The 15726-nt window shown below is 45.0% G+C and overlaps 1 protein-coding gene across 1 annotated transcript in view; it reads right to left on the bottom strand.

Annotated features, from left to right (window-relative positions):
• LOC138246804 (alpha-2-macroglobulin-like protein 1) overlaps window positions 1-15726 on the bottom strand; it is a 179966-nt gene that overhangs the window by 55739 nt on the left and 108501 nt on the right. The window contains exons 22-26 of the mRNA XM_069201567.1: window positions 7957-8083; window positions 4706-4827; window positions 4231-4282; window positions 2028-2102; window positions 792-968 (exon numbers count right to left, since the gene is read on the bottom strand). Of these exons, the coding sequence (XP_069057668.1) occupies window positions 792-968; window positions 2028-2102; window positions 4231-4282; window positions 4706-4827; window positions 7957-8083 (553 nt within the window). The remainder of the gene's footprint in view (window positions 1-791; window positions 969-2027; window positions 2103-4230; window positions 4283-4705; window positions 4828-7956; window positions 8084-15726) is intronic.

The following is a 15726-nucleotide window of genomic DNA, read 5'->3' as shown; positions in this document are numbered from 1 at the left end:
AGGGCCACCTGCAGCCACTGCCTCTATGCCGTACCCCAAACAGAAACGTCCGATCATCATCAACCTTTGATCAGAACAAACAGTGTGCGCTTATGAGGGTGAATGACAGTAAGAGCATCTCAGGGAGTACCAAGACTGTGGAATACCTACAACCCCTCCTTGAGAACTGAACCTAATCATATGGAGACCAGGAAACCCCTATATAGAATCACTGATTAATTGAACTCCTCTCAGACCAGTAGTCACAATAAAAATAATGGATACAGGCTTTTCTCTTCTGATGAAATATAGGTTGCCAGATCCTCTAGCACTCTGATGTAGTTTGAAAAATTAAGCAGTGCTTTATCAAACTAATAAATAAATGAATACAAGATGCAAGCGTTAACACTCATTGCTCATCTGGCTGGAAAAGACTATTGGTAGAGAGAATAACAGTGTCTTGAGTGTTGTGCTGTTGTAATAGGGCGGGTGAGGTCCTAAATTAAAAAGGAGCTTTCCAAAGTGCACTTCTATGGTGAACACGACCTTGACACTCAAACTGAAATTCTTTACTAGACAGTTTGGGACTTTTATATTTCTCATGGAAAGCCAACAGTGCAAAATTCACTTCTGAATTATATGGAATGAAATCTCAGTGGAAATAATGGCACTAATCACAGGAAAGGATGTCACAGAGAGTCAGATCGCTGGAAGTGGTGTTACATGGAGTGCCATCGTAAAACATGAGGTCTCTTGTAGTGAAGACACAGAAAACGATGTTAAAAGAAGCCACAGGTCAGTCCATCACTTACCTGACTTCAAAAATTCAATGGCATTGGCTTTGATCTCCTCTGTCATCTGGCTGGTCTTCTGCATGTACAGAAGGATGACGGTATTGGGTGCAAACTTGATCATGTTTTGCTCGCCGCAGCCAGAAGGCATAGCCAGCAGCTTATCAATGTTGTTCAAGGCAGTGCCCATAATGTCACCTGGGAGCGGGGAATAAATTGTGAAATGGGTTAAAAAGGATGGTTACACAGAAAGTTGAGGTTCTGACCTAAAGATGAGATATTGTTCAGGATCTTCTGTAAAAATGCCCATGCCCTACAAGATCTCTATAACCCACGGCCTCTCAAACATTAAAGCTATTTGTTCTGGTGTTGCTCAGCCTTAATACACAACAATTCCTATGGCTGGACCAGCCCATGGATAGCAAATTCAATTTTTCTATTTACTCTCCTGCACACTCCTTTCCCTCATCTGTTTTTCTTAACCCAATGTTTTTATTTATCTTTATGTATTGCCTTGGTCCTGATTCCTTTCCCTTTTATCTTTCTCGCTCCTTCTCCCTTGATCATGCATTCTTAATATGCTCTTTTCTGTGACCAGCTCGTGTACTTTCTCCCTTTCTTTACACCTCTTTCTATCATGTGCTCACTCACTTTCTCCCTCTTTCTTGTTCTCCTCCTTTGTATTGCCTCTCTCGATTTGCTTTCTCCCATCCTCTTTTGTCATGTCTCCTCGCAAAAAGTATCTTCTGGCTGCTGACAATAGATTAATTTTCAGTGCAAACTGTCAGCTCAAGTTCAAGTACCTTGGGAAAAGGTGGTTTTGATGCTACAAACTCATATGACTCACTACAGTTCCATCTGCCACTGTGCTCTTAAACAAAAGAGCACAACTCAAAATCTCAGAAGACATACTTAATGCTACCGGAATTGGCAAAGCAGGTAATGTTGTTCTTCTGAATCCTGGCGTGACCTCTGATCCTGTGCACCATGCTACACCCACATGCTCACCTTTCTGAATTAGCAGGGACATCCATCTCTACAAGTTTGCCTCCCCCCCACCACCAAAGCACAGTGACACACATTTTGCCCATTCATGTCTAATTTGTATCCAGTTTTGCCTGTAGTCCTCCAGAGATGTCTACTCGTAGTGATACTTTTCAACAAAATCTACCTCCACTTACCTCCACTAACTCCAGATGAAGACCACTTTAGACCACAGTTTTACGTCATCAGTAATAAAGCTGACTTTGTACTCACCTATTACGGTGACATAGGCTCTCTCCGAGCTGGGAACTGCATCAGGAGGGAGCATCAACGAAATCTTCTCCGAAGCTGCAAGGATTCAGAAAATGTGAAAAATGAAAAATAACGTTAGGAATAGCACTTGTCTTCAAACTATATTCTAAGTAGCACACCTTTGGCTCATGTTTTGAGAAATGAATCAGCTTGGGGGATCCATTCTAAGGCACTATGCATTCATGGATAATGTCCTTGAAAGAACAAATGCTGGGATTTACTTCTAGGCGTATGTGAAATTTGGATAATCATGGAATAATCTTGTGTGCTTTCAGTAGCATTACTCTTGCTCAGCAAAATTCCCTATGCTATGCTGTTATGCCACGTAGAGTAATTATGCACCATTCACAGTAAAGATTTACAGTGAGTGCTTTGAAACCATGTGATCAACAGAATACAGTCTGTTGTTCCCCATTAATGTATCTTCCTGTGCTATATTAATTAGTGCAGAGGGCATCCTCATGTCCAAAAACAGAAGCAAGGACGTATCTCGTGCTAAGAAACAGCACTGAATGTCATTTTTGCATTTCACATAACTACTCGTAATTTCAACTAGTTTTCCAACATTACTTGTAATTCCGCAAAGGCCTTTCAGATTTTCATGCTAGACTCTTTCAAGAGGGGTGTTGTATTAATTCTCTACAGCAGCTGTCTCTTTACCATTTCCTATAAAGTTCCTCCTGCCATCCTGAAAATTGCCCCTTCTGCCACATGTCATGTTATCTTTAATACTAGCATGAGTTTGGAAAACCTCCTCACAACTGCTATTAAATAATAAATACACCGAATATCTGCCCATTCGTATTTTTCCACACAGCCAAAGTCTTGTCAAATTACGGTGTCCTTACTAAGTTGGAGTATTGTAACACACTGCTAGTGGGGCTCCCTCAGTACAGTCTTGTCCTCCTGGATACAGCCCTAAGCTTCTCTCCAAGGCACACTCCTATCTCGTCCTATTGCCACCAGGCTGGCTGACTCTTTGCAGGTTACTGACATATAGTGAAAGTTACTCATGCATCTCCCTCCCTTCCTACCACTCTGACTCTCTAAAACCTTACCTGCATCCTACGATCTGCAAATCAAAAGTTTTGGCTACCCCTACCTTTCCCTGCGGTAGCTTTAGATCAGTGGTTCCCAACCTTTTGACTTATGTGGACCCCCACTTTATCATTACTGGAACCTGGGGACCCTCATTGAATCATTATTGGGGTCCGGGGACCCCCCCACTGAGTCATTACTGAAGGCAGGGGACCTAATCTGTCAATATTATTTAATTTTCTAAGCAGTCGTGGACCCTCTGATGAGGCTTTGCGGACCCACAGGGGTCCCCGGACCACAGGTTGGGAACCACTGCTCTAGATACCTGTGCCTCCACCCACTTGGTCCCCGTCACTGGAGTTCACCTGCTGCATTTATCAGGGTCATCTCCTCCACGCAGCAATTTAAAACTATCACCTGCAAGCAATGGTTGATTCCACCTCCTCCTAACCACAGTACATTGCCAGGTTAATGGTTTTGCTTTTATGCGTTTGCCTGACTCTATTTGCTCTATTTCTATGTATCCTTCAGTAGTTGTAAATTCTTGTTTTTGTCTGTATTCACAGCTCATATCACACAGAGAATCAGCTGCCCTCATTGCGTACTCCCAACATGGCGTCCAGTATTTAACCATTTGCTTGGAGTGCTATATACATCACTGATCTATTGCAAAATGTTCCTCTTCTAGTGGTAAAAATGGTAAAAAAATAAATAAATACATTGATATGCTGTGTCAGATATATCACCTGGGACTCATGGCAGTGCATATGTTAGGGAGGGATCAATGCTGGGTGTGATCTGAGATCTGGACATTATCTCACTGTCTCTGCTTGGGATGGGAACCAAAGGGGGGACTCGTTCACAACACGTGTGCAGCTATACGACTGAGCTATGATTTTTAGCGACTGTGTCATTGCTTGGTAAGTATATTGCTCCATGGAACATTTTCTGAACAGTGAGCTGCACCCCTTGATGGACCCATCACACACTGTCCCCCGAACCCTGCCCCCCCCAGTGATTCACCCACCATTAAATCATCCAGCTCTGGGTGACGACTTTCATCTCAGTCAATAGAAACCATTCACTCACCCATTACATCACTCTAAGAAAACAAAAGTTGACCTACCAGCATTACACATGAGGGAGCTGTGAGTCTTCTCCTCCAGGACGCCTTCAGCCTGCCAACAGGACACACACAATCAAGAAGAGACAGAGTCACAAAAAACAATGGAAAAGCGACACATTCACTCCCAATGATGCTGTTAACAGGTGAAGGATTTGCTCTTGTTAGGGGCATCCTGCCATGTTGGTCCCACTTACAGGTCATAAAGCTGAACTAAGCAAGGTCATCTTCCATATTAACTAGAATTTGAATATATATGTCCATTCGATATCTGGCATCTCCCAGAAGAGTTCATCTCAAGGAAAGAGGCAGAGTTTAGTCTCCTGACCCATGGCCAGACCAGTGAGGCTGTCAGCCACCTCCCAATCCAGTAGCAACCAAGCAACTTCCAGAAGTGGAAAACATGCCACAGGAAGCCAGATGTGCACATATCTGTTTGTTTCACACTAAGACGAGGCAGCCACGGTACTGAACTCACCTGCACAAGAAGGACCTTCCTAAGCGTGTCTATGCTTCCTTTCTTGGGCACGATGGACTTGCGCTGCCCACAGATTTTAGAGTCTGCAACAGTGTGGGCGCTGACTGTGATGTTAATTTCACCTGAAGAGCAGAGGTATGAAAGAAACACATGAGCTGGTAAGTAGAAGCTTGGCCACCATCTTTGAAGGAAGCCTTACAGTCATGAAAGTTATAGCTAGATGTGGTCGAATAGTTCAGAATATCTCAAGTGTTGAGCCCGCAAAGTGTGTTATGCCTAGCCCATGTCATACACAAAAGATGGAACCAGATTAACAATGTTAGATTTTGCCGAATGGACATAATTGTGATAGCATTTGTGCAACAATCTCTATTCTACACTCTCTTGGAGCAAACTCTTGGGTCCAGTTGTCTAGAACAGGGATAACTTAAATGGCTTCTGAAAGTTGGAAGAAAATTCCAAAATGATGGACCTTGAACATGTGGGAGGTAGAGTGCCTTTTGTCTGAACTACTGAGTGATCACCCAGAAAATATACAGAGTTGAGGCTGGACAGATACTGAGGTGCTAAATTGTTTTTTCAGTGAAACACCCAGTAGGCCTTGTTAGGAAGAAGTCTGTCCTGAATCGAAGACAGTGTAAAGTTTTTCTAGTCTTGGATATGGGTTCTCTTCTGCGAAAGCCAGTGACAGGTCTGAATGCAGTGTTTGGTGCTTGACTACTTTACATGACAAATTAACCAGCCTCAGGCTACTTGAAAAAAAACAGTGTCAAGTTAATGCCTGCACCAACCACTAAGTAGTCATGCTTGAGGAATAGGAAGGTCATAATAGGCCTCAATTTGGCTAGTTGATACAGACACCTGCAGACCAAGGCTCCCACCTGATTGCATAATGTCAAGCTGGCATAAAAAATTACACCTAGGCTTTTAGATCCAATCTTGATCTTTTGTTTGAAAGTAGTAAGCAGAGGGAGGGATGTAGCTTGAATCTTCCCATAGGCTCAATGATGATAACCTTGTTTTTGTACTGTTTGGTTTAAGGTCACTGGTATTCAAGTGGGATTCGACCTTCTCCAGGGTTCGCTCCAGATATTCGATAGGTATAGCATTGCTTGAAAATTTTTCATAGACTGAGTTATCATCAGCAAACCCTAATTCCATGTGGTTAAAATATGGAACAGAGGTGGAAGGTAGATCTTAAAGTGAGCAGGTTGTAACGCAGAGCCCTGGGGAGCACAACATGACAACTGCAAAAAGAATGGCCCAGAGAGATCTTTTGGGTGGGAGGAAGCCACATTCAAAGCCTCAAGGGCTGTACATTTAGGCTGAATGACTGTACGCGATGAAGGCCTTACTGTGACATCAACAATGCTTGGTGTCCTGAAAGAGGCCCAGTATAGCAAACACAAATTGTAAGCCGAAGTGTGGCTCTTTAATTCAAACTACAACAATAGGGCAGGCGCGGCCCGTCCTTCAGGGTGGAGGGGCCACACCCCCCACCTTTTGCCCCTCATGAAGAGTGCTGGTCAGGCTGACTAAAGATCAGCCTGACAGACACTCTTCATGTTCAGGTCAGGCAGCCAGGAGCAGACATGCATGATTTGCGCAGACTCCTGGCTGCCTGAGCTGAACTTTGCTGGGCTGAAGAGGTGACAGCTCCTGTGGGAGTGACCTCCTCGGCTCAGCAAAGGCCCCTCAAGGCCCTCCCCCAGTTGACAAGGGAAGCGTCACCCATTGACTTCGACCTGGGTGCTTCAGGTTTAAGCCCTGAAGCGCCCAGGGTGAGTGTCAATCAGTAACAACTCGTCACAGAGTGAGGTGGGGTCAGCAGTCTCACTGACCCCATCCCACTCTGTGACGAGGCTGGGACTGCTGCCTTCCCTCATTGGCTGACCTAAGGCAGCAGTCCCAACCCTCCGGGACCTCCGAGGCTCAAAGTAAGTGTGTGATCTTTTTAAACGAATGTTTGATGAGTGCGTGCATGTTTGAATGTCGATGAGTGTTGTGAATCGATGTGCGTGCGTGCGTGTGTGTGTGAAAGAATGAGTGTGAGTGTGCTTCCCGCCAGCCCCCCTCCCTCCAGAAACTGCCAGCCGCCACTGCAATAGGGATTTCAATTAAATATTGAAGTGGCAGTGTTTATTGGCCGTGCAAATTATGTGCTATTTATACTACGGTTCCAACAGGGGAAAACCGCCACCTCGAATCATTACTTGGTGAAAGACACATCTGCAGTCTAGCTTGTGGACTTAGGCATAGTATGAAAAGACTCTGCACCCAATATGTCTTCACCCTGGCATGGGTTCTTAGCCCAGAGCTCTAATCCCTGAAACATTTTTGCTTATCTTTCTGAAGCAGAAAATAGTGAAACAAGCACGAGGGAAGGAGACCCTGGACTAGTTTTGTGCAACCTGGAACTGACTTGCACTCAAGCAAGCCTGGGGCAAGAAAACCCTAAATAGCTCACTTTGCAGATCAAAATGTGTGCCCTTGCTAAATGGGCTTCTGGCTTAGCTAAGCAAAGCATTGGACTAGAGATGAAGAGGAACCCGCAGTGGATTAATGCAATTAACGGGCTCTGTGGAAACAAATACCTATTGTGGGATAAGAACTGCAATTTAATATCAATATTATTGTACAAATGACCCCTGTCAATCACATCCTATGAAGATAAGAACCTGATGCAGATGTCCATGTCGGTCTGGAATCGACTAATCCTGGGTACAGGAGCACAAGCTCCACACTGGACTTTCTTGGTCATGGAACAGGCACTTGGAAAGCAAATTCTTGGTGGAGGGGAGGTAGCTGAACCATTTTTGTGTTGAATAAGCCTTAGGTATCTGAACTGAAATTGGAAAATCTAGGAGAGCTGTGTTTCTGTTCCTCATGGCCTGGATGAAACTTTAATTACGCCTGCATCATCTTGGGAATTTTGCATTATGTTTGTTGCACAAACTTCCCGGAATTATGCTATTTGCACCTCTTTGCGTACATTTGCGCCATTCGTAAAAAAAATTGTGAATGCATGAGAACAACAGACATGAGTGGCTGTTGTTCGCAGAACTCTGTTTAATTGGGTCCTTGCACCCAAAATTGACAAAAGGCTACATTTTGTGCTAAAATATAGTGCAAAATGATGGATTTGCTTATCACGTAAATACACATAATTTAACATAATCTTGCGGGAATTTCTCACAGTAATGCAAATACAAATTACTCGAATTCTGCACACCGATATGGGTTCTACTTACCAAGCGTTGTGGGTTTTATGTCCCAGATGAAGGTTTTGACGTCGTTTTCACACAGACAACTGGAGTAGGAACAGTTCACACATGGCTCCACTTCAAAGTCCTGAGATTCGGCAAGGGTCGTCACAACCTGTAGCCAACATGCGGAGAAGAGGGAATGAAGACTCCTCTCCAAAACACATAGAAAACAGCAGTCATTCCCTGCTATTTTTAGGTCAAACGTGCAAGCGTTCTGATATGTTGTAATCTATCTGTGGGCTTTTCACCATGCCCATCACTATCACTCGTTCATGGGCTTGCCTTTCAAACAATTCTTTGTTATCATTGGTAAATGCTTTAGGTTTGTCCCTCCTTGGGGCAGTTTTGTTACTGCCTTGGCCATAGACCTTGTTACATGGATTATTGCACGTTTGCTGATACGTTTGACTGCAAGTGAACTTCTTTTTCCTTTTGTGTCTCTCCTTTGCGCTCACACTGATGGGGGCCATTCCCCTTTGAACTGACTTGCTTACGTCAACTTTTTTACTTTTCATTTTCAATTTATCAGGCAAGAAAAGTCCAGTGAGGAATTTACAACGTCAATAGCTATAACTCGAGCAAACACGAGACCCATTACATTGCAAATGGTTGTTAACATTTATGACCTGGTGCCTTGCTGCTAGAAATGCCAGGCATTTGAGAAAGAGGGCAATGATTAAGCATGGCTGCCATCTTTTCCTAAATGAGGAAATGGTTCATGCAAGTGGATGACAATGCCTTATGGTGACACATTGAATACAGGGCTCTCTCATCCCATGCAGGCCACCCTATACGTTTTTAATACACACTCTTAGTACCATGTCAGGCAGTTTGAACAACGCCATCAAAATAATACAGGAGTTCTGTCTTTCTTATTACACAGGATATCAGGTTGTCATGAGGTTATTTTAGCATTTTAGCAGCATGCACTGGCCACATTATTTTAGCTAGGCCTGCAGCCTGCAGCTGTGCCCTTTTACCTAGTTACAGGGCATTTTACTAATTTTTCTATTTTAGAGAGACTTCATTTTGTGGGATGTTTTTGATTAGTTTATCAGTTGGCCTTTGCTTGAAATGTGGTCTCCAGTTGGCAGAGGTATACACCCTTATCCAAGTAGGGACCACAATCCTTGCCAGGGAAAGCCACAACACAGTCCAAAACATCCTGTGCTCACCCTTTGGCAGCTTAGCACAGAGCAGGCAGGCTTAACTTAAAAGGCAATGTGTAAAGTATTTGTGCAATAACTCATACAGAAACAGAGTGAAAGCACCACAAAAAGTACTTGACACCTGTGTAGAAAACTAGATAATATTTATCTGCATGAAACAGGATCAAAACAAAAAAATCCAATGTGCCTAAGACAAGATATCACTTTTGAAAGGTTTAAATGTTTAAATGAGTCTCAATCCTTAAGAATCAGTGGTTGTATCCTTTTAACACACACTACGTGGGATGCATTAAAAATAACGATGCACGGGGGCCACAGAGGAGGAGATGCGTTGAAAAATAAGGCGCTGCATTGAATTTTCTAGCACGGCACAGACGATGCATCATTTCTTTCCATCGTGCAAGGTGATGCGTCGATTTGCAGGAGTGGAACCTTGGTTCCTCACTGCGATGTGGGGATATTTTGACACCCAGGAACGATGTGTTGAAAATCCTTGAAGCACTGGTAGAAGGAGCAGACACTGCATCCATCCTGTAGGCGATGCAGTGAATTTTCAGCTGCGAGGCAGGCACTGCATCGATTTCTGCAGGTGTTGCATTGATTTTCTAATGCACAAGGGATTTACTTCTTTTTGGTGAAGTCTTTCTGGCCCTGAGACTTCAGAATAGTAAGCAAGCTCAATCCAAGCCCTTAGAGAGCACGTGTGGGGAAGGCAGAGTCCTTCCAGCAGAGTCAAAGGCCACCAGGCAGGCGGGCAACAAGCAGGAAAGCAGTCCTTCTCACCAAAGCAGTCCAGATGAGTCCCTTGGGCAGCCAGGCAGTCCCTCTGACAGAGTCCAGGCGTAGAACCAGAAGTGTCTGATTTGGTGGGGTCAGAGATCCAGTATATATTTACCCAAAAGTGCTTTGAAAGTGGGGAACACTTCAAAGAGTGGTTTTAAAGTGCACAAGTCCTGCATTCAGCCCAGTCCTGTCTGCCAGGATCCCTGTTGGAGTTAATCAGTCCTCTGTGTGTGGGCAGGCCACTGGCCTTTGAAGTGTAAGAGAGAGGCCCTCCACCCTTCCTGCCCAGGGAGACCCATTCAGTTACAGATGAATTCAGATGTGACTCAGTGTCCTGTGTTTATGGCTGTATGGGTGTCATGCACAAGGGGAGCTGTCAATAAGCACAGACCAGATGTGGAATGGAGACAGGCTGTAAGGCACAGATGGCAGTAAGAGCAGAGAAATGCTCACTTTTTAAAAGTAGCCTTTTTAAAATAGTAATATTAAATCCAACTTCACCAGAAAGCAGGATTTTCTATTACCATTCTGGTCAGACTAAACATGACAGGGCTACTCCTTTCAGATCGAAATCTACGATTAAAAGTATAGAACGGCAGGTCTAATGCTGGTCAATGAGAGGAGCAGGCCTCACCGTAGCGGAAAACGAATTTGTGAGTTTTCCCCTACCAGGACATGTAAAATACATAGGTACATGTCATGCCTTTGACTTATGTAGCATCCTGTCCTATGGGTTACCTAGGACCTACCTTAGGGGTGACTTATATGCAGAAAAAGGTGAGTTTAAGGATTGGTAAGTAGCTTAATGTCATGTTGAAGTGACAGTGAACCTGCACCCACAGACCTTGCAACATGAAACATGATTAAGGGGCTACTTATGTGGGTGGCACACCCAGTGTTGCAGGTCCACTAGTAGCATTTAATTTACAGGCCTTGGGCACCTCTAGTGCACCTTACTACGGTTTTACAAGTAAATTGAATATGCCAATTGAGTAGGAACCAATGTTACCATGTTTAGGGGCGAGAGAGCACATGCACTTTAGCACTGGTCAGCAGTGGTAAAGTGCGCAAAGTCCTAAAACTAGCAAAAAACAGGTTCAGAAAAATGGGGTGAGGCAGGCAAAACGTTGGGGGATGACCACCCTAAGGCTGTCAGGTCTAACATGTGTCCCCTTCAGCTGAAAGTGGGGAGACCTACCCAACCCCTTGGGAGCTCTCATCACTAAGGCGGAAGAATCTGGAGAGATCATCAGCATTGATGAGGTCAGTCCTCGGGCAGTGCTCCACTGTGAAGTCCATTCCCTGCAGGAGGATAGACCACCTCAAGAGTTTAGGATTTTCACCCCCTAAAACCAGCAAAAACAGGGTCAGAAAAATAGAGGAAGGCAGGCAAAAAGTTGGGGGATGGCCACCCTAAGGCTGACATGTCTAACACCCTTTAGTTTGGATTTTTTTTAATTCCTTTATCTGCACAACATTTTCATTCTGTGCTCAACCCAAGGCTGCCAGTCATCATTTCCAAGTGTATACCATCTTCTCCTCTCTTACACAGAAATATATGGTTTATCATATCAGGGCAGTTTCTCAGAACATCTGATATTTTATTATAAAAACACCTCGCTGGTATCTGTAGAGTAAAGGGGAATTCTAGCCAGTATTGCCACAGTTTGCTGCACGTTGTTGCTGCAATTTCTGCTGAGACCTGAAGTCTTCTCGCCAGCATGGGGATGGTCTTATTAGACAGAGAGACCTCTTCTTTACCTACAGTCACAGGTATGGGGGATGACTTAGTTATAGGGGCCTGAAGGGCAGATTAGGGCTAACCCTGCTATTCTCTAATGTAGAACATTTTGGTGTAGGTAGGACTTCATAGCTATCATTGTGACAATATGGTGGGTATTGTGGTTCACTTTCCTTGCCAATGCTTTGCTTTTATTACATTACATTTCATCATCCTCATAATCGCAATGCATACCTTTTTACGTAGGGTGCAGTTGTTTCAATAAACTTATTGAACATACACCTGCCTTTCCATGTGTGAGACTGTTGTAGCTGAGAGAAAGTAGTAAGGTGTGTCCCACCACAGTTTCCATAGAATTCTGAGTCCATGCATAGGGTTGTCACAAATCACCTTTATCCCTCGCTCCTAGCTGGCCGGAAGGGTTAGGCCGACAGCTGTCACACGCTGTGGGATCAACTCAGTTCCCCTGTGCTCGTGGTGCTGCTGCCCAGATCCAGCAGTCTCGTTATCATAGCGAGAGTTGTTATGACATAACACCTCCAATGATGGTTAGGCACTGAATTACAGATCTCCACAAGTATCTCTGTCTCAATACATGATAAAGACAAACTAATTACCTTATACGGAGACATCTGTGGTATTAGGGAATCCCCTTCTAGGAAATACCTATTTGATACTGTAGGTTGTTCAAGCTTGAAACTTTAAAAGGATTATCTCCGCAATCGGTGCCCCTATCTTTCAGCTATAAAACTTTGAAATATGGCGGATACCCAATGGGGGTAATTGCAGCAAATATGAGCCCCACCCGTCACTAATTATCTATTACAGCATGGCCTCACAGAGGAAGAAGGGCCAGTTACATTTGTAGTAGAGGCACACGCAGCATATAGAACTGACATTTTTTACTCTTGGGTCACCTTTCCAGCAGTAGATGGAAACTCACACTCCTTTCATTATTACACTCCTGCCAATGCACCCGCACAATACAGAGAATATGCATATTTAGAAATAGCTTTATCTTATCAAGAACATTAGAATTTGCTTGCTGGCGCCCCACCACACTTCCTCCAGGATGTTAGATTAGGTCCTTTAAGTAACAACTGGCCACATATACACCACACTCTAATGTAGGAAATATGGTGTTAGCCAAGGTGTGCCGCTTATATACTAATTTAGTAGAAATATATAGACACTTAATACAATTTGTCATGCAAACCTTAAATGCTACCCCAGCTCGGACTGCTCCAGCGCAACTGCACATTGTAACAACAGGTATCAATCCTGAAACAGTGCATTCGATCATTTGTAAGCTACCCATCAAACTTCAGAAATTCTGTTTAGGTTAGCACAAAAAATAAGTGCCTTGGAAGCAGTGTTTTCCCATACAGGACCCCAAAATAAACACAGAATTCGCACTATGTGCTCGCTGTTTGTGATGGTTACCTCAGTAGACAACTGCACCACTTGGGGTACGGTATTTGCCGCACTCTATACTACTGCACACGGAACACCGACACTTGCCAATCTTCCAGTGTGTTAAAACAAATTGACAATGAATATGGGGCTGCCCTGGCCCTGGATTTGGGGATGAAATTAATGGACAATTTTGCCACAGTATCCTCAATCATATTAAGTTACCTTAAAGGGGAAGCACTAGCTTGCACAGTAAGCCATTGGCTCCGAGATGTTCCTGCACAGGATCAAGAACGAGAGCTGCCTAAGATTATCATGGAAACTTATTCAAGCATTGTTCAGGATAGTCTGGGTAGTCTAGGAGCCACTATAAGGTAAGTCCAACAAGGATTCTACCAAGCAAGCCACGGAGGGCTCTAAAATTGCAGGGACAAACAAACACAAACACCTACAGAAGAGAGAGGAGAATCTCTGTGCCCGGAGACCTCGGACAAACATTACAACCTTAGAAATAGAGATACTATAAAGACCGATGATAGATATCAATATACTGATACACACCAATCTTGTTCCTTTCAGGACACACCGGATAAATGGAGTGAGAGAGGAGAGCGCTCGGAACAGCGGTCAGTGTATGTGAAACCAAGAAAAGATTCACAAAGCTCATCTGAAGATTCAGTTAAAAAAGGAGAGAAACTTCCCCAACAAAAACCACAGTTCAAAAAGAAGTTGGCAGCAATTACAGAGAATAATGAGAGCTTTACTGAGGAACAGGAAGAGTGCACAGACTCTGCTAGACAGTGTTGGACTTTTTTGCTTATGCAGGGTCATCCCCAATCTTTTTGCCTCCTGCCTCCTTTTTTTTCTGACCTGTTCCTGTTGGCTTTTGAACTCTGAGCACTTTACCACTGCTAACCAGTGCTAAAGTGCATATGCTCTCTGTGTAAATTGTATGGTTGATTGGTTTATCCATAATTGGCATATTTGATTTACTAGTAAGTCCCTAGTAAGGTGCACTAGAGGTGCCAGTACCTGTAAATAAAATGCTACTAGCACTGTTTGTGCCCCCAACATAAGTAGCTCTGTAATCATGTCTCAGACCTGCCACTGCAGTGTCTGTGTGTGCAGTTTTAACTGCAAATTCAACTAAACCTTCCCTTTTCTTACATGTAAGGCACCCATAAGGTAGGCCCTAGGTAGCCCTGAGGGCAGGGTGCAGTGTATGGTTAAGGTGGGACATATAGGGGGTCATTCTGACCCTGGCGGTCATGGACCGCCAGGGCCAACGACCGCGGAAGCACCGCCAACAGGCTGGCGGTGCTTCCATGGGCATTCTGACCGCAGCGGTACAGCCGCGGTCAGAAACGGGAAACGGGCGGTGTCCCGTCGGTTTCCCGCTGCCCCTGGGAATCCTCCACGGCAGCGCTGCAAGCAGCGCCGCCATGGGGATTCCGACCCCCTTCCCGCCAGCCTGCTTCAGGCGGTTTCCACCGCCAGAACCTGGCTGGCGGGAACGGGTGTCGTGGGGCCCCTGGGGGCCCCTGCAGTGCCCATGCCATTGGCATGGGCATTGCAGGGGCCCCCTAAGAGGGCCCCACATAGATTTTCAGTGTCTGCGTGGTAGACACTGAAAATCGCGACGGGTGCAACTGCACCCGTCGCACCCCTTCCACTCCGCCGGCTCCATTCGGAGCCGGCATCCTCATGGAAGGGGGTTTCCCGCTGGGCGGGCGGGCGGCCTTCTGGCGGTTGCCCGCCAGCCCAGCGGGAAACTCAGAATGACCGCTGCGGTCTTTCGACCGCGGTACGGTCTTCTGGCGGTTCCCACCAGGCCGGCAGCATCCGCCGCCGGCGGGGGTCAGAATGACCCCCATAGTAATGTGTTTTATATGTCCTGACAGTGAAATATTGCTAAATTTGTTTTTCACTGTTGCAAGGCCTGTCCCTCTCATAGGTTAACATGGGGGCTACCTTTAAATCTGACTGAAGTGTAGATTCCCTTTGGGAGCGGATGGACATGTGGAGTTTGGGGTCTCTGAGCTCACAATTTAAAAATACATCTTTTAGCAAAGTTGATTTTAAGATTGTGTGTTTGAAAATGTCACTTTTAGAAAGTGAGCATTTTCTTGCTTATACAATTTCTGTGACTCTGCCTGTTTGTGGATTCCCTGTCTGGGTCAGTTTGACAGTTGGGCTGGTTGCACCTCACACTAGACAGTGACACAAACGGAACTGGGGTGTAGTCTGCATTTCCTGATGAGCCATCTGTGCTAGGAGGGAGGGGAGGAGTGGTCACTTACATCTGAAAGGGCGGTGTCTGTCCTCACACAATGCCGTCTCTGATCCCCAGTGTCCGTGCCTGGCCTGGGAAAGGCAGGATTTCACATTCAAAAGAGACTTTACTTTAAAGTAGGGCTACTTCAAAGGAGAAATTGGGTATAAGAAGGGCACCCAAAACCACAGACTTTAGATCACTTCTGGACATCAAGAGGAACCTCTGGCTGGAGAAACGCTGAAGAGCTGAGGAGAAGTGCTGCCCTGCCGGTGACTGTGCGTTGTGGAGCTATCCTGCAGTTGCTGCTTCTGCCAGAGTAAGAGGGCAAAGACTGGACTTTGTGTCTTCCATCTTGTGAGGCAATCTCCAAGGGC

Source organism: Pleurodeles waltl, chromosome 7, assembly GCF_031143425.1.
Source record: "Pleurodeles waltl isolate 20211129_DDA chromosome 7, aPleWal1.hap1.20221129, whole genome shotgun sequence".
NCBI classification, from domain to species: Eukaryota; Metazoa; Chordata; class Amphibia; order Caudata; family Salamandridae; genus Pleurodeles; species Pleurodeles waltl.
Note: the sequence above shows the minus strand (reverse complement) of the source record. Positions and strands in the feature narration are given on the sequence as shown.